Source organism: Chlamydomonas reinhardtii, chromosome 6 (genome assembly GCF_000002595.2).
Source record: "Chlamydomonas reinhardtii strain CC-503 cw92 mt+ chromosome 6, whole genome shotgun sequence".
NCBI lineage: Eukaryota > Viridiplantae > Chlorophyta > Chlorophyceae > Chlamydomonadales > Chlamydomonadaceae > Chlamydomonas > Chlamydomonas reinhardtii.
This window is the reverse complement of record NC_057009.1, coordinates 8,329,262-8,351,865: the sequence shown is the minus strand read 5'-3', so window position 1 is coordinate 8,351,865 and position 22,604 is coordinate 8,329,262. Positions and strand designations below refer to the sequence as shown.

General features: G+C 62.2%; 6 protein-coding genes across 7 annotated transcripts; 2 read left to right on the top strand and 4 right to left on the bottom strand.

The window, feature by feature from the left end:
• Window positions 1-340: 340 nt before the first annotated feature.
• On the bottom strand, window positions 341-2,862 carry CHLRE_06g306501v5 (uncharacterized protein). The gene is made up of 5 exons (XM_043063718.1): window positions 2,786-2,862; window positions 2,126-2,661; window positions 1,733-1,891; window positions 978-1,512; window positions 341-733 (listed from the first exon to the last, which is right to left on the bottom strand). The coding sequence occupies exons 2-5, from the start codon at window positions 2,659-2,661 to the stop codon at window positions 617-619; spliced, it is 1,347 nt and encodes a 448-aa protein (XP_042924424.1). The 5' UTR covers window positions 2,786-2,862; the 3' UTR covers window positions 341-616.
• Window positions 2,863-2,930: 68 nt separating this feature from the next.
• Window positions 2,931-5,332, bottom strand: CHLRE_06g306450v5 (uncharacterized protein). The gene is made up of 5 exons (XM_043063717.1): window positions 4,885-5,332; window positions 4,481-4,636; window positions 4,016-4,191; window positions 3,905-3,926; window positions 2,931-3,708 (listed from the first exon to the last, which is right to left on the bottom strand). Exons 1-5 carry the CDS (start codon window positions 5,286-5,288, stop codon window positions 3,633-3,635), a joined length of 834 nt encoding a protein of 277 aa, XP_042924423.1. The 5' UTR covers window positions 5,289-5,332; the 3' UTR covers window positions 2,931-3,632.
• Window positions 5,333-5,464: 132 nt separating this feature from the next.
• Window positions 5,465-11,662, bottom strand: CHLRE_06g306400v5 (uncharacterized protein). Its single transcript, XM_043063716.1, has 13 exons — window positions 11,356-11,662; window positions 11,226-11,278; window positions 10,773-10,826; window positions 10,428-10,493; window positions 10,065-10,152; window positions 9,728-9,783; window positions 9,343-9,605; window positions 8,842-8,924; window positions 8,436-8,557; window positions 7,926-8,070; window positions 7,205-7,274; window positions 6,778-6,863; window positions 5,465-6,448 (listed from the first exon to the last, which is right to left on the bottom strand). Exons 1-13 carry the CDS (start codon window positions 11,396-11,398, stop codon window positions 6,309-6,311), a joined length of 1,269 nt encoding a protein of 422 aa, XP_042924422.1. The 5' UTR covers window positions 11,399-11,662; the 3' UTR covers window positions 5,465-6,308.
• A 797-nt stretch (window positions 11,663-12,459) lies between these two features.
• On the bottom strand, window positions 12,460-13,854 carry CHLRE_06g306350v5 (uncharacterized protein). Its single transcript, XM_001691329.2, has one exon. The coding sequence runs from the start codon at window positions 13,748-13,750 to the stop codon at window positions 13,187-13,189; it is 564 nt and encodes a 187-aa protein (XP_001691381.1). The 5' UTR covers window positions 13,751-13,854; the 3' UTR covers window positions 12,460-13,186.
• Window positions 13,855-13,952: 98 nt separating this feature from the next.
• Window positions 13,953-18,066, top strand: CHLRE_06g306300v5 (uncharacterized protein). Its single transcript, XM_001691180.2, has 10 exons — window positions 13,953-14,133; window positions 14,235-14,271; window positions 14,393-14,452; window positions 14,535-14,710; window positions 15,108-15,300; window positions 15,457-15,545; window positions 16,022-16,121; window positions 16,313-16,457; window positions 16,670-16,871; window positions 17,083-18,066. The coding sequence occupies exons 1-10, from the start codon at window positions 14,014-14,016 to the stop codon at window positions 17,212-17,214; spliced, it is 1,254 nt and encodes a 417-aa protein (XP_001691232.1). The 5' UTR covers window positions 13,953-14,013; the 3' UTR covers window positions 17,215-18,066.
• A 302-nt stretch (window positions 18,067-18,368) lies between these two features.
• Window positions 18,369-22,600, top strand: CHLRE_06g306250v5 (uncharacterized protein). Of its 2 annotated transcripts, none has more exons than XM_043063714.1 (7): window positions 18,369-18,762; window positions 18,980-19,273; window positions 19,508-19,561; window positions 19,960-20,050; window positions 20,159-20,305; window positions 20,566-20,717; window positions 20,928-22,600. In XM_043063714.1, exons 2-7 carry the CDS (start codon window positions 19,010-19,012, stop codon window positions 21,654-21,656), a joined length of 1,437 nt encoding a protein of 478 aa, XP_042924420.1. In that variant the 5' UTR covers window positions 18,369-18,762; window positions 18,980-19,009; the 3' UTR covers window positions 21,657-22,600. The 2 variants fall into 2 exon arrangements, with proteins under 2 accessions (XP_042924420.1, XP_042924421.1); XM_043063715.1 differs by having other exon boundaries at window positions 18,413-18,762; window positions 18,989-19,273; window positions 20,928-22,551.
• The last annotated feature ends 4 nt before the right edge of the window (window positions 22,601-22,604 follow it).

Genomic DNA, 22,604 nt, shown 5'->3' with positions numbered 1-22,604 from the left:
GCTGATTCCCCGCCTCCCTCGCCGTGAGAGGTTGTGCGTGGTTGGTGGCTTTGTGTGTGGGCAGGTTGCACGCGTGGGCGACCGTTCTAGTACCTGGACGCTTGCGCCCTGGTTAGTGCGTGCGCTGTGCGTGTGTCCTGCGGCCTAGACGTTTCCCGGCACTTCTGTGCCTAGGCTTGTGACGTTGAGGCACAGCGGTGGGGCCCTGGCGGGTTGAGGCTTGGCTAGGACTCACTGTGCGCGGAGTCACACGGACTTTGCCCGCGGGAGGGTTTGCAGCAAAGTCGGGGTTGGTGGAGTCATGTTGGGCCCTGATAGCATGTGATGGCTCGGCGTCTTCGGGTGCTGGGACTGTCCCCTCTGTAACATCCGCATTCTCATATCCCTCCCGACACGAAGCCCCTTTGAATGTAACATGCATGAGCACGCGACCCCCGCCGACGCGAAGCCACTTTGATTGTAACATGCATTAGCACGCGTTGTGAAGCCGCCAGGCCCCCACCTCCACAGTCTTTGCCGCCGTCCCAGGTACCCAGCCACGTCCAAACCACACCGCACCCTTGGCCACACCCGCCCTTCACTCAAATGCCGCCCGCTTCCGGAAGGCAACGCCCCCCTAACACATCGCTTTATTGTCGCCATGTTTGCCGTTCACGCGACTGCCGCCGGCTCCAAGATAAACTCCAGCCCCGTCGCCGCTGTGTCGCGCGTCAGGACGTGCAGGCCGTGGAACCTGTGCGGCGGGAATGAGAACCGGTGGGGGAAGAGGAACATGGCGGTCTGTGAGCGCAAGCCGAACAAAAAGATTCAAGCGGCTGATGGGCGGAAGCCGTGAGGGTCATTGCGCGATGTCAAGTCCCGGGTTGGCAGGCACGGGCGGCATGCATGGGTGGCCGTGGAGCAGTGGACAGGAGCGCGCTGGCGTGGCGGCGGCAGGGACGCAGCACCGCACCGCACCGTGTACAAAGCACACTCACTCCTTGTACACCACGTCCAAGCCCGCAGCCCGCAGCCGCGACACGATGCGGTGCGAGCAGCGCACCGGCAGGATCTCGTCCTCCCCGCCCGTGCGCCACGAACACACGGGGCAGCCGCCCCCCTCCCTGCAAGTGCACCGCCTGCCTCGCAACCGTCTCCAGTGCTGCTGCGGCCTTGGCTGGCGCCACTGCTGATACGCCCAATGGCTTTGCTGTTGTGAGTGTCGCGGTCTCCGCCATGACACGCTCCTGAGCCTGCGCCTGGGCCTTCGCAGCCGCCTGTGCTGCGTCCGTGGCTCCGGGCGTCGACCCACCGGCTTCTGGCGTCGGCAACGCCAGGCGTGCGGTCGTGGAATTGCCCACAGCGCTGGCAGTAGCAGCTGTGCCGGCAACTGCCGCCGCCGCCGCCACGGCTGCATCTAGCCAAGCGGCTGCGGCCGGCGGTGGCCTCATGAATCCGGGCGAGAAGGCGACTAGGTGTGTGAACAGCTGCGGGTTGCCTAAGCCCAGGGACAGGGCGTAGGAGGCGCCGTCACTGCATGCGGGGGGAGCACGTTGCAGGGGAGATCTTGTTGGCACGGCTCACAGGGAGCATGTAGCACGAAGCAGCCACAGGCCACGCCCGCCACAGGCCCATAACCTGTATCCCCTCACTGGACGCGTCACCGTTAGCCCTTAGCCAGCCGCCCTCCGCCCTCCGGCGCACACCTCATCCGGTCCCCCCTCCTCCGCACGCCTCCACCCGCCCCGCCCACCTGTGCCCCGCCAGCGCCACGCGGCCGGGGTCCACTGCGTAGGCGCCAAACACCGCCGCCAGCGCCGCGTCCAGGCCCGCCACGTCCGGGCCGAAGGCGCCGCCACGCACCGCGTCCCAGGTGCGGCCGGCGCTCTCGGGCACCACCACGATGAGGCGACTGAAATGGGCAGTGGGGGTAGTGGGGTTAATGGGGGTAGTGGGGAGTGCATTCAAAATACCCCGAGACCCGGTACCCACACAGTAAACACGTATGCGTATTGTCCTTACTGGCGGCCAGAGGCCAGTGGATGAAACCGCCCAGACAGTCCACGGGCCACAGAACCGAAGGTCCTGGGTCTCACAAGTGACCCCGTCCCCCACAAACACACACAGCCCCACAGTGCGCCCCCACCTCTCCTCCAGCGCCCGCAGCCCGCCGAAGCTCCAGTTGCCTGACTGCGGGTCCGCCCGGCCGCCCGCGCCGTGCAGCATCACCGCCAGGGGGGAGGGCCGGCTGGGGTGGTAGGAGCGGGGCACGTACACGAACCCGCCGCCACGCGACCCCGGCAGCCTACGGCCCGCACCGCGGCTGCCGGCTGCGCCGCCGCCAGCCAAGGCCGAGGCAGCAGCGGTGGCTGCAGCAGCAGCAGCAGCGGCGACGGCAGTAGCGTTAACAGCGCGTCCAAGGGGCTGTGGCGTGCCGTGGAGGCTGGAGTTAAAGCCGGCGTACGGCTGAGATGGGGTGGCGGAGGGCCGGGCATGCAGCACGCACACCAAGCAAGGTGTGGAGCTGCGGCTGGGCAGCTGTTGCTGCTGCCGGCGCTGCTGCCGGCGCCGGCGCGGCTGCTGCGTTGATGCTAGGCACTGAGTGAGTAGCAGCAACACCAAGGCCACGGCGAGCAGCGTACAAGGGCTTCTGGAAACTGTGCGGCCTTCGCTGTGAAGCATCTGCGTCCGGCGGGTTCAGACTTCAGACGGGGAGGGACGGGGTGAAATCGGCCAGGCACCGTCGACTCAACGTCAGCGCCAGAGAGCCAGTCAAATAATTTTTGCATAACCTTTATCGGTTTACCTCGGCATTTGTCCAAAACGCATCCAGCTTGCACCCGAGAAATCGTCTATCGAAATTGCAGGGCATCATGCTTTAGCTGCATTCGGGGGTATGTTCATAAGCAGTGGCACATGTAATGCTAGCAGGAACTCATCCGGCCTCCGGGCACTCTCTCGTCCCGAAACCGTGCAACATTTCCGCAACATGCACACGTCCAACTGAGAGAAGGCGCATAATGCTGTGTAATGGTGCTGTGCAATACAACTGCTATCCGCATCACAGGATGGTCAGGCCTTGGCTTCAATGCTGCCAAGATTGCATGACCCCGTACAGGTCCCGCCTTGCCGTACACACATCGTGGCGCTGCTACCTTGGCTGCGACGCCCCTCTGAAACAACGGCGAAGCAGTGTTGCACTCTTGCACGCGTATCAATCATTCTGAACACCATGCACGTATGGGTTCGCATCACCACCACATCACCACCTTTCACTGTGCCCTGCCCCTCCGAACTTTGCCTTGCCCTTTCCCACATGTCGCGCCCGTGGCCCGACGCTCCCTGCCTGGCTGCCTGGTCACCCCCCCCCCCCTACGTACGACCCCGCGTCGCCCCAGTGGAGGGGAGGCACTGGGGTGACACCCTCCCTCGGTGCCTACTGTACTCCTCCGCGCACAGTTCCTAGAAGCACAACACCTCAACACCCGGCCCAACTTCCACATCTTCCACCGCCACCGCCACCGCCACCGCCACTGCCGCTGCTGCCGCTGTGTCTCACCGTCCCTGTCACTGCCCCAGCCGCTCTCATACATCCCACTCATACACTCCTCACACACTCCTCATACACACCGTGTGACACACACCACACACAGTCACACCCTACTGCCCAGGAAGAAGGCCAGGCCCTCCGCCGCCACGTCCCGCGGAATGACGTGCCCGCCGTCGAACCTGCACACACACAGGCACACGGTGACGCGGGGAGCTAACACGCACACAAGCACACAGCACGGCACAGCATGCATAGCACGGGCTAAGAGATTGAGGCTGGACGATCAGATGTATCCATCCCACGTGTCCCATCCCCTCACACCAGCACAAATACATGCATACGCCACGTCGCCACACCACCCGCCCGCCCACTCACTCGTGGTAAGTGACGTCAATGCCTGCCGCGCGTAGCCGCGGCGGCGCGCGCAGCCCACCGGCAGCACCGGGTCCCCCGTGCCGTGACTCACATACACCCGTGGCCACGTGCTGCCACCACTGCTACTGCCACTGTCAGAAGTGCCGCTACTGCCAGAAATGCCGCCGCGCTGCATGGCGGCCTCTGCGGCCGGCGGTGGCCTCATGAATCCGGGCGAGAAGGCGACCAGGTGTGTGAACAGCTGCGGGTTGCCTAAGCCCAGGGACAGGGCGTAGGAGGCGCCGTCACTGCATGCGGGGGGAGGGAGTGTTTGGGGCGGGACGCGCGCTGGTGAGGGAGGGCAAACGCATACCAGTAGGCAAGTGCTATGATCAATCTCGCACCAATTCGCCCACTATTACCCAACAGAACACTCTAACACAGGCGGCCCCCAAGCGCCTGCAGCCCCTCCCTCTCTCCCTCCCTGCCCCGCGCTGCCCTCCCTTCCCCCCCCCTCCCCCTCCCCCTCCCGCTCCCTTCCCTCCCTCCCGCCCCCCCGCCCGCGCCTCATCCGCTCGCTCCCGCCACGGCCCCCACCTGAACCCCGCCAGTGTCACGCGGCCTGGGTCCACCGCACAGCTGGCGAACACGCGCCCCAGCGCCGCGTCTATGTGCGCCACGTCCGGACCGAAGCCGCAGCGGATGACGTCCCAGGTGCTGCCGCGGCTCTCAGGCACCAGCAGGATGCAGGCACTGCAGGAAGACAAGACGACGAGGATGGGGGGTCGTAGAATTCAGCCAAACTGACTCGAACCGAACGCAAAATAGGAGAAGACCGTGCCTACGCTCTGACATCGGGCGGCGAAGCCAGGTGTGTGTGCGCCACCAGATTCGCCAGAGGCTTACCTGCCCTCTCCTGGATATGCCATGCGTCTGAGCAGCAGCTCACAAGATTCCATCCCCTCCTCCATCCAGCCACTCGTCCTCCGCCCCGCCCCCACCTCTCCTCCAGCGCCTGCAGCCCGCCAAAGCTCCAGTTGCCCGACTGCGGGTCCGCCCGGCCGCCCGCGCCGTGCAGCATCACCGCCAGGGGGGAGGGCCGGCCGGGGTGGTAGGAGCGGGGCACGTACACGAACCCGTCACGGCCGCTGCTGCGGCCGCCGCGAATGACGTTGGCGCCTGCGGCCGGCGCCGCCGAGAGGCCCAGCGGCCGCGCCTTGCCTGGCGATATCGTCAGCGAGAGGCCTTTAGAGCTAGCTGCACCAGCACTAGCGCTAGGGCCAGCAGGAAAGGTGTCCCGGCCTTGTGCGGTGTCGGGCTGCTGCTGCGGGGCCGCGCCGGTGCCGGGGGGGCCGCGGAGGAAGGCGTCGGTCGGCAAGGGCCGCGAGGCGAGCTGGCCGGCCATGTTGATGCGAGTTTGCATCTAACTTGTATGTGCTTGCTGCTGAGGTATAACAGGTGTGGCTGTTGGAGTTGTTGCGGGGGGCAGCAGCTAACAGGTGACTCAGCTACCGTGCCGCCTGCGCATGACCACTGCCCCCGCCACCTGCCCAACCCTCCACGGACCGCGCTCGTGCAAACGTCGCATTCTCTTTACACACCATTTAGCTCACAAACCTTCGCAAGCAGCTCCGAAAGCACTGGGCATGTCACTGGGCGCCCCCAGCCCTGCCTGTGCCTCTCCAGCCCTGCCTGTGCCTCTCCAGCCTGCCTGTGCCCCCAGCCCCGTCACTGGGCTGGGGGCCCGCCTGTGTTCACCACACACGCCGCTCTCTTTTCCCCAAGACTCCCACGACCCGACCGGACCGCACGCACACTCCTGCACCCACACCAGACCGCTCAGCCCGCATTGGCACATGCCACACCGCCGCAGATGACAGATCACACGCAGCACGCCCCTCCTGTCCTTCCTCAACCGCCTGCCGCACGCTCTTTCATGACTCGCACGACTGCGCACCCGCACGTCGATAGCACCCATACCAGAGGCGTGCAGCCCGCACTACACAGACAACACACACACAGAATCGCTTGTGCTCTTTTCAACATTTGTCACATCACTGAGCACGCCTCTCCTCCGTGGGAGCCCCACCAGGCTCGACCTGGCCGCCGCCGCCGCCACCGCCGCCGCCGCCTCAACATCACAACAGCAAACGCAGTGTGTGCTCACGACTCAGCCCCGGATCACTTGTAGACGGTCATGTGTGTATGTGTGTATGTTGTAATAATTAAGTATTGCTGCTCTTGACTATACCACCATCCTCGACGCTGCGGCCTGCCGTCAATACCGTATGCGGTATGCCACACAGCCTCTCCTCGCCCTGTGCTTCGCCATGGCGAACCCCCCCCCCCCACACACACACACAAAGTCCTCCTCCCCTTTTACACCAAGCCCCCTAGCCCCACTCTACTGCTGCCCCTACTGCCCCTACTGCGCCTTGTCCTCCTTGTCCTTCTTGGCTCCAAAGTGCGCAGCCAGCCGCCGCACCGCCACCGGCAGCGAGTCGCCGGGCATCCAGGCCCAGCACACCCGGAAGAAGCCCGGCTCCGCCGCGTGGCACTGCTCGCCTGCAGGGGGGTGGCGGGGGGTGCAGGGGGGTGGCAGGGGTGCAGGGGCCCGTGGGCGTTGCAGCAGCAGGTTGGACAGAGAGCGCCGTGTCAGCCGGTGGGCGGCGGGAGGAGGAGGAGGGAAGGGGCGGAGGAAAGGGATGGCTGCGAAGACGCATATACACACTGGGGGCACACGGTGCTGCTGGACAGGCCGATGTGGACGGCGGCGTGCACTGGGTGGCGCCAAACACATCTCGCTGCCCCAAACCCAGGCGGCAGGCCCCGCCCCGCCCCCCCCCCACCCCGCCCCGCCTCGCTCCGGCCCCCCCGCCCCATCGTCCGCCCACCTGGTGTGAGCAGCACGCGGCAGGCGGTGCACATCTCCTCCCACAGAGCCGCCTCCCCCTCCCAGGTGGGCGCAGGCAGCCAGGCCCTGTGTGTGAGTGCGGAGTGGGGAGTGGGGAGGAAGTGCAAGGGAGGATAATGACTGAGACACGGATCTGTCCTGCCCTCCCCAACCCCGCCTGCCCGCACCCCCGAGTAGTTGGGGTTAGATCAAACTACGCCCCTCCCCAACCCACGCCTCCCCGCATCCCTCTCGCCCAGCAGCTAACGGCGGGTCTACGTGCTGGAGCCGGACGCTGCTGGGCTACATGGTCATCAGTAGCGCCAAGACTGAACTGCTGCAAGATCTGCATCCAACTACCTGCCAACATCACCTCGTCTTAATCAGCCATGCCTGGACCCCCCCCTTGCCCCCGCTGCTGCCCCCACCTGAGGTCCACCCAGCAGAACATGGCGCTGTCGGCCTTGACGTGCGGGATACCCGCCTCGTTCAGAGCAGCTGGCAGGCGGGGGGGGGGGGGTACATTCATGATCAGTTAAGGAAGTGGTAGACGGTAGGGGGAGGGGGAAGGGAAGGGAAGGGGCAGCTCGTCAGCCCCAGGTGGCGACCTCGCTTGGGGACCGGGGCCTGAGTGCCGTGCTGCTCTGTCGGCGACGTGCCTTGAGGCCACCCCGCATACCCCACGGCCGGACGCCCACACGCCTACATACCCACACGCTCCCAACCCACGCAGCTGTGTGGTTCGCGTCGTGCTTTCCGACATGGGATCCACAGTCCCACAGAGCCCCACACGTGCCACGCATGTGACTAGGCAGCACAAGTCCCAAGACCCGCCGCCGCCCCATGCCGACCTCCTGCCCCCCCCCCCTGCCCCGCAGCCTCACCCCGCACAAACCTGACCAGCCACCACCCTCGTACCCTCGCACCCTCACCACCTCTCCCTCCCCCTTCTTCTTTTTTGTTCTCGCGCGCTCAGGGGGCGGCGGAAAGAGCCATCCCGCATTCCTTGGCTGTTGGAACCTATTGAGTATTGGGTTCGGGCACACAACCCCCCACCTCTTTCATTCTTGCTCCCTCATGGGCTGGTATCTACAACAGCCCCGCCCCAGCCCCCCGCCCCCCCCCTCACACTCATGCCTCACGCCTCACCCTCCAGCTGTCCGTACGCCGCCGCCATGCGGGCCCGGTTGGTGTCCAGGAAGTGGCGCAGCCAGTCGCCGTCCGCCAGCGCCGCGGCCAGGCCCCACTGCACCGGGTTGGCCACGGCGCAGAAGTAGCCCAGGTTGTCCAGCGCCTGACATGTGTGTGTGTGTGTGTGTGTGTGTGTGTGTGTGTGTGTGTGTGTGTGTGTGTGTGTGTGTGTGTGTGTGTGTGTGTGTGTGTGTGTGTGTGTGAGAGAGAGAGAGGGTGGGTGCGTGGGGATGGGTGGGGGGCCAGCATCATGATCCGATAGAAAGAGGTGAAGTTGTAGCCAGCCATTTTTACCGCAAAGGGGGTAGGCGGGAAAGCGAAGGTGGGTAGGAGCGTGGTGAATGAAGGACGTGCGGGAGATGTGGGCTTGTGGGTTATGCACACACCTTAACGACATATGTGACATAGGCAACACACAGATTTCACCTCTCCTCGCCGCCCCCGTGTGCGGCGACCCCCGCACCCCACCTTGTTCAGCTGGGTGTTGCGGGAGTGCAGGCAGCCCACCCGCAGCCCCGAGGCGCAGAAGTCCTTGCTCAGCCCCCACACCACATGCAGCAGGTCGGGCAGCCGCGCCGGGTGCGGCAGGCCTGTGCGCGTGCGGGGTAGCGTGTGTGTAATTAAAAGCACTAAAAGCAATAAACGCAAAGACCCTGGATGCAGCAATGTGTGTTAAAAGGGCAAGTCGTCAAGCGTTAACGCGTTTGTGAGCAGGAGTATGAGTTGGTGTGGTGGATTGGGCGAAGTAGGCAAGAGGACGACAAGCCAGTAGCAGCAGGCTTGGCGCAGGAGCATGAGGGCGGCTCACACACCAGTCCGTGTCACGCATTTCCCCCGCCTGCACACGTCCGCCCCACCGCGACACGCGCCTCACCCGCCGCCTCCTGCCGTGCAATGACCTCGGCGCTTGTGAAGGAGGCGCCCTCGCCAAACACACTGTTGCCGTAGATCTCGTCACTGCGTGTGTGTGGGTGGGGTGTTACATTCATGATGAGAAGTGAAGGGGGAGGGGGTTACATTCATGATTAATTAAGAAGTGAAGTCGTAGGCAGGTACAGTTGCAGCGTAGACGCGTTGTTACCGATGTCCGTGAAGGGGGGCGGAAACGGAGGGCCAGCAGGATTTAGGAGGTCCCCTCACCTGCACACACCCGCCGGCCTCCCCAACTTCGGCGCCTATCTAGCGCTGACAGCCAGCCACCACAGTCGACAACACAACCGTAGTCTGCTGGCCTGACACACAAACAACCGCACGCACGCACATACACACACACTCGTTTTCTCCACACACACACACACACACACACACACACACACACACACGCACACTCGCACACACAAATACACAACCAACACACACGCACACACGCACGCACCTGACGCAGTGCACCTCATGCTCCAAGCACCACCGCAGCAGCTCCACCACCGTGTCCCGCCGGTACATGGTCCCCAGCGGGTTGTTGGGGCTGGTGTACAGCAGGGCAGCCACACGCGGCCGCCGAGATCCATTGGATTCAGATCCAGATTCCGGGGCGCCGTTGGATCCAGCGGCTGCGGCCTCGGCTGCGGCGTTGAGCTGCGGCCCCAGGGGTCGGTCCTCATCCAGGTGGAAGGGCCACGGCACAACACCGCACTTGACCTGGTGTTGAGCATGAGGGTGTGGCGGGGGCAGGAGTTGTCAGCCTGTGCACACGACAGGCCTACATACACGGTGAGAGAAAACAGCTGCAGCCGCACCTCTTCGTTCACCCCCTCCCTCACCTGCAGGTCGTTGTCGAATGCTGGGTAGTAGGGCGCAGGGATGAGCACAATGTCACCTGTGGGAGTGAGGGAGCGTGTGATAGAGTGAGTACTTTCTTGCATGTGTTGGTGCGTGTTTGCATGTGTGCATGCGGCAAGTCAGCTGGGGCGCTTGAAAGCCGCCGACAGCCCATGCTCCCTCAGACAACTCCCCCAACCGCCGGTACAATACCAAAACTCATCAGCTCTCATGGCAATTACAAAATCCGCCAGCCAACCCACATCCAAGCAACCGCACATCAAATGTTTGCCTACCCAAATCCACACCCACATCTCCTCCCACTCACTGATGACTCACCGGGCCCGGCGATGCAGTGGAACAGGTTCTCGATGACGGCGCCGGCGCCCGCCGACACAGACAGCTGGTCAGGGTCCACGGAGATGCCCTGTGTCGAACAGACGTGGGCGTCACGTGTTGTTGCGTTGTGTGCATGTGTGTGTTCGGCAAGGCGGTGTGGAGCGCGACGAGAGCAGGAGTATGCGATGAAAGCCTGACCGTAACATTGCCAGTGTTTGGTTGGGCCACAGCCAAGTTCATCACTGGGCTGACGACTGCAACACCCACACCGATTTCTCATAACTCCGTACGTAACACACATACATGCACAGACACTCGCACCCAACACAAACACGCGCGGGCGGTTGCGTTTCCCTGACACACCTTCATAAAGGTGCGCTCCAGCAGTCGCGCCAGCCCCTGGCGCAGTGCCGGAATGCCGCGCATGTCCTGTGTGTGTGCGTGCGTGCGTGCGTGTTTGTGTTTTGTGTTTGTGTTTGTGTGTGTGTGTGTGTGTGTGTGTGTGTGTGTGTGTGTGTGCGTGTGTGTGCATGTGAACGACACACATGTGTATAGGTGTGTGTCTACACGTGTGTGAACGACACAGACGTGTATAGGTGTGTGTCATGGTGTGTGAGCGCAATGCGTGCAAGGGAACGAGGAGCCGAAGTGATGGCTTCGAAGGAGCGCCCATACCACAAACCTCTGCCCCATCGCCCAACTGCCTACCTGATAGGTGAGGGCCTCCTCGGGAAAGTCCGCCGCTGCCTGACTCAGACGCTCCTGTCAGGGTGAGCGTGAACATATGTAGGCGTAACAAGACCGTTACTGATGTTTTCGACGGTGCGCGACTGCGCGCAACGGCCTCAGAACGCGAGGGGCACATTCACGGGGTTGCAGCATGGGGTTACAGCCGCATTTGGACAGACGGGCTCGTGTCCGTCCCTCAGGGTTGGCACCCCGGCGGCGCTGGTGCGATTTCCGTAAGCCAGCAGTTCTTGCCTCTTGCCTAGAAGAGACCATCTGACATATAGAACCATCGGGTTCTAAACTGATACACAGCACATCGTGTAAACCCGCCACCAGGCCGTTCACCGCACCCTGCGAACCCAGTACGCCTCCCCTCCCCCTAGGGACACGCCTCTCAACCTCCCGGCCCCCTTCCCGCAACCCGCCACCCACCCGCACGATGTCGCTGCTGATGCGGTTCTCCGCAACAGTGAGAATAATGTTGCCTGTGCGGCGCGAGTGACATTGGCAAGTGCGTCAGGGGCATGGAGGCCGGTGAGGCGCCCGGGTGCACGGTTCTCACCTTCCGGGTCCTCCGGCGACCACTGCCTGCTCTTAGCTTCCATGAAAGCTTTGAAATAGCTCAAAGCTGGCCTAATGGCCCGCCCTGCACGCTGGCTCAGGTGGCCTGGCAGTCGATTCTCCGCCATACTTGCTTGGATTGCACAGTTTCTAACAGGTGATATGCTATTTAAGATACTTACAGTAAATAACTGGCAATGGACCTATCGCATGTACAGCTCTCGTTGGCGTGAAGTTTGCTAGTCGCGAGAGAGCAGGCCACGAGGCGGGGAGTTTAGGGGTATCGCATGCGAATGGCTGCTTGGCGCTTTTAAACAAGTATATCCATGTGAAGAATGCAGATGGGGCGAGTATGCAGGCCGGGGGCCTGGGAGCATGCTCCGTGATTGCGCACGGGCGATGAGCCGATGACGCATGCATCACGGACGGGTTGTCATGCGCGGGCGTGGTTTTTGCACAGGCATGTGTGATTTTGCGTGTGCCGCGTGGATGGCTGCAAGCAGCAGCCTGTGAGGAACAGGAAGCATTCGACGCGTGCAGGGGCACGCGCACAGCAGCAGACACAGCAGCCGCGGCAGACACAGCAGCCGCGGGCATGCACCCTGCTCATCCCCCACACGCCGTTCCCGCGTCGACTCTATTGCTTCCAGGCCCCGCTAAGTTGCTCGGGATCCAAGTGCAGTGCATGCCAGCTACGACCGAACCATTCTGTGACTTGTGTTCTGTGGTGAACTTACTACTGCCGTGGTGCAGCTATTAGGCCGTGTGCAGGGCCGCCGGGGTGGCCAGCTTGGCCCTCAGGCCCTGGCCTCGTGAGTCTTGTGACCTGCCTTGAACTGGCACGCCGCTGATGTCTACAGCAGGGCTTTCGTACTATTAGTGCGTGTGGGCTGCGTCAGCAGGTCCCTCGTGTAACCCATGCAACATAGTCAGTATCTCATGTGCTGGGTTGCAGTTGCATTGTGTAAGGTTGCGCCTCTGTCAAGCCCCATCACTCCGGGGTGTCTGTATCAGGCTAGCACCGTAGCTAACCTCATCTCGCCCCAGGGCCCCTTGGTGCCAGGGATGCACCCCCTGAAAGGTAGTGTGTGAGGCGCGGCAGCAAAATCCCTCCACGTTACACCGCCTTCACCACTCTGCATGCCTGGCACGACCACACGCGCGCCCAGGCACTGGGCAAACGGCGCGTCCGGGTGGTGCGCTCGGTACATCCGAGGGCCGCATTCGCCCGCCTGACCATCCATATAACTTGGGCCGATACGCAGAGTCCATAGCAGTCATGCGAGCCTCAACTCACTCGGTTCACATCCGCCTCACACATCCGCCGCGGCCCAACTCCAACCCGGGTCCCTGTGTCGCAATCAACCTGGCACTATCTGTGAGTGTCTCTGCACCGGTAATCGGTAGGCATCTAGCTGCCGGCAACTTGTCAGGCCAGACGTAAGTCTCATGTTCTTCTCTGCCTCCTCATACCAAGAAGGGACCGAGCATAACTGCCCGTTGACCCTCTAAGCGTACACAGACGCATTCGAGCAACACACGTCACTCAATAGCTGCACTGCGCTCAAGCGCATGTGCCAGACACCGTCGGGCAACGCGCGCGCCAGCAGCCGTCATTCGACTCCTCAACTCCCCTCAACCGCTCTGATCCATACGCTCTGCTTTGTGGAGTAGCACTAGAATATCTATTTAGCACGGCCGCAGCCGCGCCCTTAAGCTCCCACTCCTAACACACGCGCACGCATACGTTCACCCATGCCCCAAACCCGGGCTCAAGCCACAGCACCACCACCACTGCTTCTGTAAGCCACCACCGCACACTTACACACCATCTACTTCTGCAGCTCCGCCCAACCCTTCCCCATGGTCGGCTCCGGTCGTGAGCTGAACTTGCCGGTGGCGCCCTTCCACTCGCCCACGCCTAGCGAGTAGCCCCAGTCGGATTGGGTCTCCAGCGTGAGGTCGGACGTGGCGCGCGTCATGCACAGCAGCGCCATGCCCTTGGCCTGCTCCTCCTCGTCTAGCGTGAAGGTGAGGTCAGCGATGTCGGAGGGGTCGATGGTTCCCTTGGCCACGCGCGCCACGCAGGCGCCGCAGATGCCGCCGCGGCAGGTGGCGGGCAGGTCCAGGCCCTGCGCCTCCGCGGCATCGAGGATGTATTGGTTGTCCGGGCAGGAAATCTCGCGAGTCTCGCCGTCGGCACCGACGAAGGTGACCTTGTAGCTGATGCCCTTCGACTCCACACCGCGTACGGCTGAAACCTTGTCGCGGCAGAAAGCGTCGGAGGCATGCACACGCACGCTGCGCGCGCGGCTGCCCATGACCGGGCGCACTGCAGACGGCGCGGATGTGCTGGCTAGGGTGCTGCTACGCAGCGAGGCAGTCATCGAGGCCATTCCTACAGAGTAAAGGTCTAGGCGATGCGCGACTGAAAGACTGTGAATCCCGGCGTCGCCGTGGTGGGATGTGGGCCGGTGCGCTGTCGCAGAGGATAAATTACAGGTATCAAACAAGGTTAGGGCGTTGGAAGGAGCGGCGCTAGGGAACTGAAATCGGATCTGCATCGGACCCTCATTCCGCGACTTGTCCTTCTTTTGCCTCGCCCCGCAGCTCTTGAGTTTTGTTCTTGACCCTTTGACACGAACCAACCGATATAAAAATGGCCCTGAACATGCGTGTTTCCTCTTCCAAGGTCGCTGCCAAGCAGCAGGGCCGCATCTCCGCGGTGCCGGTTGTGTCGAGCAAGGTGGCCTCCTCCGCCCGCGTGGCCCCCTTCCAGGTGTGCAGTTGCATCTAAAGAACGTCCAATTCATGGTTACTGCTCGTGGATCTAAGCGGTTGGCTCACCAGCGTTCCATGGTCCCCGATTCGTGCACGCAGGGCGCTCCCGTGGCCGCGCAGCGCGCTGCTCTGCTGGGTGAGAAGCCATGATACAAATATAAGGATTTGAAGCGGTAGATCTAGGACCCATCGAACTTGAGCACCGACTTGCAGTCCTTGCCTTGTCCGGCGACTGAACTTCTGCGCTTGCTTTGCAGTGCGCGCCGCTGCCGCTACTGAGGTCAAGGCTGCTGAGGGCCGCACTGAGAAGGAGCTGGGTAAGTGTCGCGCAAAGATTTTCTGCCGGGACGGGTCTCCCTCGCAACATCTGAACCCATGGCTCGTTTTTTTGCCCCGCAGGCCAGGCCCGCCCCATCTTCCCCTTCACCGCCATCGTGGGCCAGGATGAGATGAAGCTGGCGCTGATTCTGAACGTGATCGACCCCAAGATCGGTGGTGTCATGATCATGGGCGACCGTGGCACTGGCAAGTCCACCACCATTCGTGCCCTGGCGGATCTGCTGCCCGAGATGCAGGTGCGCGCCTCCCCCAACCCCAGTTTGGCAAATGTGTGGTTAAGCGTCGAAAGCGTGAACAGAAACAGGTGTTGCGGGGGCCGCGGAATGGCTGCAATGGGTGCTGGGGGCTTCGGAGGGTCTGGGGGCGAGTTTGGGTATACACGGGCGCGCACACTTGAAGGAACGCTCAAGGACGACAGCGGAGGCGTGGAGACAGCGCCGGCCCAAGCAGCCTGTACTTGTAGCTGCTGGTCAGCTGAGGCATCACGACTTGGGACCAGCACCCGGCCTCACGGTTGCACAAGGCCATCACCGCGCGCCACCACCCACGCCTCTTCAAACCCATGCCGGCACCTACCGCTACCCCTGTGACACGCTCCGCACACGCCGCCCCGCACACCCCACCATGTGACAGGTGGTTGCCAACGACCCCTTTAACTCGGACCCCACCGACCCCGAGCTGATGAGCGAGGAGGTGCGCAACCGCGTCAAGGCCGGCGAGCAGCTGCCCGTGTCTTCCAAGAAGATTCCCATGGTGGACCTGCCCCTGGGCGCCACTGAGGACCGCGTGTGCGGCACCATCGACATCGAGAAGGCGCTGACCGAGGGTGAGAGCGAGGCGCGGGGCGTGCTCTGCAGGCTAGGGTGAAGATCAGGAGAGCCGAAGCGGGCCCGAACAGCGCAGAGAGAGGCAAGACGACACCCCTGCCGCGTTTTGATCACAAGATTCACACCCTTGCTCTCCCCAACGCTCCCGCACATAGGTGTCAAGGCGTTCGAGCCCGGCCTGCTGGCCAAGGCCAACCGCGGCATCCTGTACGTGGATGAGGTCAACCTGCTGGACGACCACCTGGTGAGCAGGGGCAGATAGGCGGTCGGGCGGCTGGGCGGCAGGGGCTGTGTTGGCTGTGTTGGGTGTGGGCTGAGGCTGGTGGGTGGGCTGGCGGGTGGCAGGGATAGCGGTGAGGGGATGGTGATGGGGCAGAATGGGCGGGTGGGCGGACACGTGGGGTCGTTGAAGGGTGTGTGGGGACGGCAACTGGTATGCGATATGTCGGCTTGGCCCTGGCGGGGAAAGCATTCGCAGAATGGCGCACGAACGAGGCCGGGGAGCGAGCGGGGATGGGAGACGCAACCTGCGCTGCGAAGTGCGGCGCGCGCTCCAGTTGACACGTTGCACGAATGTGGCCAGTGTTCGCCTGAGAGTTATGGGTTAGACCGCCAGATGAGCCGGTTAAGCTGGTGGTCGCGGTTGATCGGCTGCTTCCCTTCCGGTTGCACGCCTGGCACCCTAACATTACCCTGTCCGCTGCTGCCCTTTGCCCACAGGTCGATGTGCTGCTGGACTCGGCCGCCTCCGGCTGGAACACCGTGGAGCGCGAGGGTATCTCCATCAGCCACCCCGCCCGCTTCATCCTGGTCGGCTCGGGTGAGTGCAGCTGCCGCTGCGGCTGCTGATGGTGACCTGTGCGACCACGGGGCTCCGCATTTCTGGACGAAGCGTTGTACCATAGCCGTCTTGGTCCCTGATTTGGGCCGGCTCTGGTCCGAAGCCTTGACATCTACAGTTCAACATGGCCGTATAACGATCCTGTGCCCACCCACACGCCACCCCGCCAGGCAACCCCGAGGAGGGTGAGCTGCGCCCCCAGCTGCTGGATCGCTTCGGCATGCACGCCCAGATCGGCACCGTCAAGGACCCCCGCCTGCGTGTGCAGATCGTGTCGCAGCGCTCGACCTTCGACGAGAACCCCGCCGCCTTCCGGTGAGCGCGCGCTCTACGATACGGCAGACATGTACACACTGCGGCGCACTGTAGAGCTTGCATTGCATTTCAAGGCCTCGAAAGAGTAGGGTGGTCGTTCTCTGGTGGTGTCCGGCCACAATTATGCACCCCGGTGTTGGTGCAGCAGCTGTGATGTCACACCTTGCATCACCCCCCTACTGCTGCCGCCTCTCCTCTCTTCTCGCCCGCAGCAAGGACTACGAGGCCGGCCAGATGGCGCTGACCCAGCGCATCGTGGACGCGCGCAAGCTGCTGAAGCAGGGCGAGGTCAACTACGACTTCCGCGTCAAGATCAGCCAGATCTGCTCGGACCTGAACGTGGACGGCATCCGCGGCGACATCGTGACCAACCGCGCCGCCAAGGCCCTGGCCGCCTTCGAGGGCCGCACCGAGGTGAGCAGAGCAATATTGCAGAGGGAAGGGTGGCGGAAGGGTGATAACGGTTGGGGATCTAGAGGGGCGAGATGGATGCACACAGCGCGGGGTTGGTTATGCATGCCTGCATGGACGCGTGCACGCACCCCTGATCTGCCGGTTTTCCAACTGGCGATGCCGTATTATGACCTGCAGCTCACCATCCTCATGCTTGATTTGCCTCGCTCAGGTGACCCCCGAGGACATCTACCGTGTCATTCCCCTGTGCCTGCGCCACCGCCTCCGGAAAGACCCCCTGGCTGAGATCGACGACGGTGACCGCGTGCGTGAGATCTTCAAGCAGGTGTTCGGCATGGAGTAAGCGGCAGGCCTTCATGGTCGTCGTTGGAGCATTTGCGGAAAGGCTGATGGCAGCAGATGCAGCCATGTCAGTTGTGGCTGAAGTTGTTGGCTGGGGCGGGAGCGGGCAGCAGCTGCTGCGAGCGGCCGAAGCAGCGGTGCTGCTTTGCGTATGAGAGGAAGACCAGTGCCCTCGAGGAGGCGAGTGCCTGTGTGAGTGTCAGGACGTGTGACTTCGGAAACTGAGGGCGGTGAGTAGATGTGACTGGGGCTTGCAGGAAGCCTACTGACCCTATCAGAAAAGGTGAGCAGGGGTATATGGTCTAGGAGCGTTGCCGGAGCGTGGCTGGCCAGTGCTAGCCGCGCGGGCTCTGTTGCTCGCTGGCGCGCCGCCGCCTTCACAACAGATGCCGTAGAAATGCAGCGATGTGACGAGGCGTGGCCTATTCTGCAATGTGTGAGGCGCCAATGGCGCCACTGACAAATGGAGGAGTGGTCAAAGCTTGGGTACGTTTTGAGAGCTGCATCGGGCAGCGAGGATCAGTGTGCGGTAAGACCGACGGCAGACGGATTGGCAAGGGAATAGGAGGGACGTGGGCGTGGGCGCCCGCGCTTTGTCGAGGCCGCATGAGCCGGCCGCTTCTAGACCCGTAGCCCATTTTGAACAAGCGCCCACGCGTGCTCCCGATGGGGGACATCGATCACGGGAATTGATTAAGGGGCATGTGTGGTGTGCAAGTGAGTGACTGGTGGTTCCGTCCCTGTGAGGTTGTTTCGTTGGACGTGGCTGCCGGGTTGCGCGCGGGCTAAGCGGGCCTGAGGCAGAGCGCTGGCGTGTAGCCGCGAGTATCGATCTGTAACGTGCATCGCGCTTGAACGGCTTGACCTGGCTTCAGCGAGGTCTCACCTGAAGCTAGAGGCATGAGCTAGAGGGTTATCAGCAAGTTCTGCCCGTGCCGCGTTCGGCCTCTCACACCTCCTTGGACGCTACCAACCAATTCTTTGTGTGGGAGCGTTCATTGCGTCAGCCGTGCTGCAGCTAGATGCACTGAATGCGCCTGGCTGGCGCGCTCATCGATCAGGGCGCCTTGGAACCACGATCCGGCGCACACGCACCCGAGGGAAGCCTCCCAAACCTCCTTTTTGCACGGCGCGCCGTTTGAAAGCACACACGAAGTCAAAGAGTTTCACGAGGCCGGCGCCTTACAGATAGAGTTGACTTGAAGCGCGCTTGTGCTGGCGCGGTTGCCTTGGTGAAACTCGCGCGCCTTTTTCTTGTGCAGTCATAGACGCTCTCAAGACGGACCTCTGAATATTGAGGCACATTCTACAATACCCGGAAGCGGAACCGGTTCAGGCGAACCTGCCATCGCCCGCCACGGGAATTTGTTCTTTCAGCGTGCGAAGTTGCGGCCACGCAGGAGACTCTTGAGCCCTTTCATTTGGCCATGTTGTTCCACACGGTCGCATACTGCTAGTTGACTCAGGGAGTTGCACGGGCGAGCCATGGAATGTCACCCGTCTCCGAAGCCATACAGGAGCAGAGGCTGAGATACTAGCGTAATCCAAGGTAAGAATATACACGTCATGCAACCTTCATTTGACGAACTTAGACTTTGGTGGGCATGCTGAGTTGAGGGTTTCTAGGCCTCCATGAGCGAGCCGTCGGGCGTCTTGTTCATCATTTCTACGAATACAATGCGCGCATCAAGGGCTTCGGCAGACAACGGAGGGCTCGACCGCCCTAACCGCCCCAAGGCCGCCTCAACCTGAATGCCGTGACCCAGCGCTCGCAGACGCTGCTAGCAGGCATTAACATGGCCTCAGAACGAGACGCGCTCGGAGCTTCAACATCAAGGCCGACACGGAGAAGAGGCGGGAATGGACGCCGGATCAGAGGAAGAAGGCTGGGATATGCCAGAACGGGTGCGTGGTGTGGAGGTACCACGGCCGTGCCATGGGCATTACCAGCTGCGGTGTTGCTGCTAGCAACCCAGGCGCTACTCGTGACGGGCTACTATGTATCGCTGCAAGATATTCCTGCAGCGGGGAGGACGTTCTGCGGCTTCAGCGAGATTCGGGTGAGGCAAATGGAGCGGTTGAAGCCGACAGTTGTGGGGTCAAGTGCTTGGGGCTAGTATCTGCATTTACGCCCGAGGCATCAGCCGAGGCATGTTAATCTGCAAGATCCACATGATGGGCTACGCTGCTTGGAAACGGCATGGGGGAATGCTCCTGCGTCATGGAGTTGAAGCTGACACACCGTGCTGACCACCCATGCCACACCGATTATCTCGTGCAACCGCACGATGCAGCGGTACAAGGCCTGGTGCACGTCGTACATTGACGGCTGGATTGCGTCCAACCTGGTGAGAGGAACGGGCAGCGCGGGGCAGGGGCAAAGCCTGAAAGCACAAGGCTGTGCCACCGTTTTGGTGAGGCGCATAACGTGTTCTCTCGGACTACCGCGTGGCTGTTCCTGCAAGCTGCAAGGTCGCCAATCTTATTAGTTCACGGTTTATATGCTCACGCAAAGGCCAGAGGGCCACGCTCCCAACTCCCCGGTCACGGCCGTGTGATGCCCACACCCGCGTTTTCGCATCTCCGATAGCAGTGGTCTCCCACGCCGTTATCGACACCGTCATTGTGTTTCTGTCGTGTGCTGCAACACACATGGCGCTGCGCTATCCACCAATGCGCCCCGTCTTCGGCCCCTCACGACGCATAACATTTGCACACACATGCCCTCAACAACTATTTCACGCAGTCATGTGTGGGCTACGGCGTGTGCATACCACTGAACGGCGCCGGGATGATGAACTGCAACAACCAAACGCTGTGCCATGAGCGCCGGACGGGTGAGGCTCGGGCGGGACTGCCTGGCATGTACGAAGGGATGTTCATGAACATTAACCAGCTTCGCCTTCGCCTGGCTATGATTAACATGTTCATGTGCATGTGTACAGATATAGATGAACCCAACTACAAGCCCGAGGCAGCATGCCTCGTGCTTAGGCCTGCCGTGTCTAGCAACGTCACCGGCAATGCCACCAGCAACACCACCATGGCTACAGCTGCGGTGAAGTCGGTCACGTGCGACGTGGAGATCATAGGTGCGTGTGTGTGTGTGTGTGTGCGTGCACGTGTGTCTGTGTCTGTGTCTGTGTCTGTGTCTGTGTCTGTGTCTGCGCCAGGCCACCAAACAGATGATCACAGCAACTTGCGCGCCCCCCATTGGGTTTGGACTAAAGTAGCCCCCCGCCACGCATGCTGTCTACTCCGCTATACTTCTCTGTACGATTCCTTGCATCCCCCCTGCATGCGTCCATTTCTAGCAATGGCCTGTCCCGTGCCGCTGTGCTCACTCTGCCAGGCACCTCGCCGATATACGACCAGCCGCCGCCGGCCCCCGATGGCGTCTTCGTGTCACCGCCGCCTCCTGACAACGGCAGCAGCAGCAACTGGGCGCTGTGGAAGACCATGACCATCATCTTCAGCATCCTGGGATTCTTTCTGTTGGTCATCGTGAGTTTCTTGTTGCCAAACAGATGTTCGCTAGCCTATGACTCCGGGGGTGCATAAGGGTGTTGACCACGGGTGCTGCGGACGGCCTGCCGTGCCTGCAGCCCGCCCCCCGTCCAGGACAGCCCTCACCAGCAGGTGCCCCTCCATCACAAGATATGTAATTTGACCTGACTCCCCCTTTCTGTCTCCTCTCTCGCCGCACCCCTGCAGCTCCTGTACTTCCTTGTGCGCTACTGCATGCGGCGGCGAGCCGACGCAATGCGCACCACACCTGTGACGCTGCTTACGGACGTGAGCAAGATGCAGCTACAGCAGCAGCCGCAGTACGGCATGATGCCCGGCGCGTACGGCAGCCCCATGATGATGACAAACGGGATGTACGGCACCGGCATGGTGGCGCAGGGTGGTACGGCGGGCATGCTGCCGTACAGCCCCACGCTGAGCGGCCCGGTCGACATGACCGTAACGCTGCGTACGGTTGGCCCAGATGGGAAACCCATTATGGCGATCGGCTCGTCCCATCCGTACCCCACGCCGCTAAACACTGTCGTTCACGGCAATGGTGGCACGCAGCTACCACCAAATGTTGGGGATGCCCTGCTGACAGTCGCGGCCAGCAGCCGAGCCGCCTACCACAACGTCCAGACAGCGCCGGCGACCCAGATGCCGCAGTCCCAGGGTCTCACGGCAAATCCCCAGGGCACCGCCGCGGCAGCAACCTTTGGTGGCGTGGCCACGCCCTTTGGTGCCGTGCCGCAGGCGCTACAGCCGCTACAGCCGCTGCAACCGCTTCAGCCGTTGCAGTCGGTGGGGGCGGCAGCGACTGCCGCTGCAATGCCGGCGACAGTGTCGCCGGCAGTGCTGTTGCCGCCGACTGCAGCAACGCTGCAGAATCCGACTGCCATTTCAGACGCCAACCGCCCATCCTTTCCACTCTAAGGAGGCCCGGTCGTTCGCCCCCATGCGCTGTGAGAAGCTGTGATGTGTGTCATGTGGGTAGGCGAAGGGCTGTCTACGGGCAGTCGGTGCGCACCGCGGCTGGCTGGAAGCAGGCGGGAGGCGCCATGGCAGCAAGGCATACCGTTGCTTCTTAACGGTGGTGGCAACTATCGGTAGCACGACCAAGGAGCAATCACGCCGTACATGACATGGATATTGATGGACGCGTATTGGGCGTGTTTAGCGGATTAAGTTGAATGCCTGACGAGGGGCTCGGCCGGGATGGCACGGTGTGGGAATAATGCGGGTTACCCGCACAGAGACCAAGAGTCGTACGGTATTCCTCATGTCTACAAATGTGAAATTCGAAGTATGTCATACTATGTGACTTGATGAGACTACGACCCGGGACGTACGGTACGTGCGCGATCTCCGAATGACGAGGTTGGTTGGAGGCATGACGTTACGCGCAAGGCAAGTGGCCCTTTACGCCAGATCGAGTTGTACGCATGTTAGTTAAAGTGTCTTGGGTATGTAAATTGTGATGGTTGGGTTGGCGAGGGGATTATCAGGGCTGTGCCATACGGTATGTCCAAGAGGCAGCCGTGTGGAGGCGGCCGCACATGTCCGTGCATGTTGTGCGTGTCCGAAGCGAGCAGTCAGCAGCAACCGTGCAGGGTGCTGAGTGGATTGCGAGGGGTATGGCCGCTGGCTGCTTAGTGCTGAGCGCCTTCATACCGTAGAGGGCGGCCGCGAGTGGCAGGAACCGGTGGGGGCTTGCTGCCACGATGGGGGCGTGATGATGGGGCGACGAGGGGCCGGCACAGGACACATTCCCTGTCCGCTTAAAGCGCCTGGAACTGCATCGCATATACGATATAACTGCAACTTATTTAGAGCTTTCCACTTCCAAGCTCTCTGCTTTAAGTTGCTTCCATCCGTCTGCAA

Bases quoted from the DNA above. Each gene is read 5' to 3' on its own strand.
- CHLRE_06g306501v5 (XM_043063718.1), bottom strand. From the start codon at position 2,661: ATGCTTCACAGCGAAGGCCGCACAGTTTCCAGAAGCCCTTGTACGCTG. The intron at 1,892-2,125 runs GTGGGGGCGCAC...TGCCCATTTCAG, and splicing joins CTGCGGGCGCTGGAGGAGAG to TCGCCTCATCGTGGTGGTGC. The intron at 1,513-1,732 runs GTGGGCGGGGCG...CCCCGCATGCAG, and splicing joins GTGGCGCTGGCGGGGCACAG to TGACGGCGCCTCCTACGCCC.
- CHLRE_06g306450v5 (XM_043063717.1), bottom strand. From the start codon at position 5,288: ATGGCCGGCCAGCTCGCCTCGCGGCCCTTGCCGACCGACGCCTTCCTC. The intron at 4,192-4,480 runs GTGGGGGCCGTG...CCCCGCATGCAG, and splicing joins GTGACACTGGCGGGGTTCAG to TGACGGCGCCTCCTACGCCC. The intron at 3,927-4,015 runs GCACGTGGCCAC...TACGCGCGGCAG, and splicing joins TGGCAGTAGCAGTGGTGGCA to GCATTGACGTCACTTACCAC.
- CHLRE_06g306400v5 (XM_043063716.1), bottom strand. From the start codon at position 11,398: ATGGAAGCTAAGAGCAGGCAGTGGTCGCCGGAGGACCCGGAAG. The intron at 9,784-10,064 runs GTGAGTCATCAG...TCACTCCCACAG, and splicing joins CCACTGCATCGCCGGGCCCG to GTGACATTGTGCTCATCCCT. The intron at 8,071-8,435 runs GTGGGGTGCGGG...CACACATGTCAG, and splicing joins GCAACACCCAGCTGAACAAG to GCGCTGGACAACCTGGGCTA.
- CHLRE_06g306350v5 (XM_001691329.2), bottom strand. From the start codon at position 13,750: ATGGCCTCGATGACTGCCTCGCTGCGTAGCAGCACCCTAGCCAGCACA.
- CHLRE_06g306300v5 (XM_001691180.2), top strand. From the start codon at position 14,014: ATGGCCCTGAACATGCGTGTTTCCTCTTCCAAGGTCGCTGCCAAGCAG. The intron at 14,272-14,392 runs GTGAGAAGCCAT...CTTGCTTTGCAG, and splicing joins GCAGCGCGCTGCTCTGCTGG to TGCGCGCCGCTGCCGCTACT. The intron at 16,122-16,312 runs GTGAGTGCAGCT...CCACCCCGCCAG, and splicing joins CTTCATCCTGGTCGGCTCGG to GCAACCCCGAGGAGGGTGAG.
- CHLRE_06g306250v5 (XM_043063714.1), top strand. From the start codon at position 19,010: ATGGCCTCAGAACGAGACGCGCTCGGAGCTTCAACATCAAGGCCGACA. The intron at 19,562-19,959 runs GTGAGAGGAACG...TATTTCACGCAG, and splicing joins GCTGGATTGCGTCCAACCTG to TCATGTGTGGGCTACGGCGT. The intron at 20,051-20,158 runs GTGAGGCTCGGG...GCATGTGTACAG, and splicing joins GTGCCATGAGCGCCGGACGG to ATATAGATGAACCCAACTAC.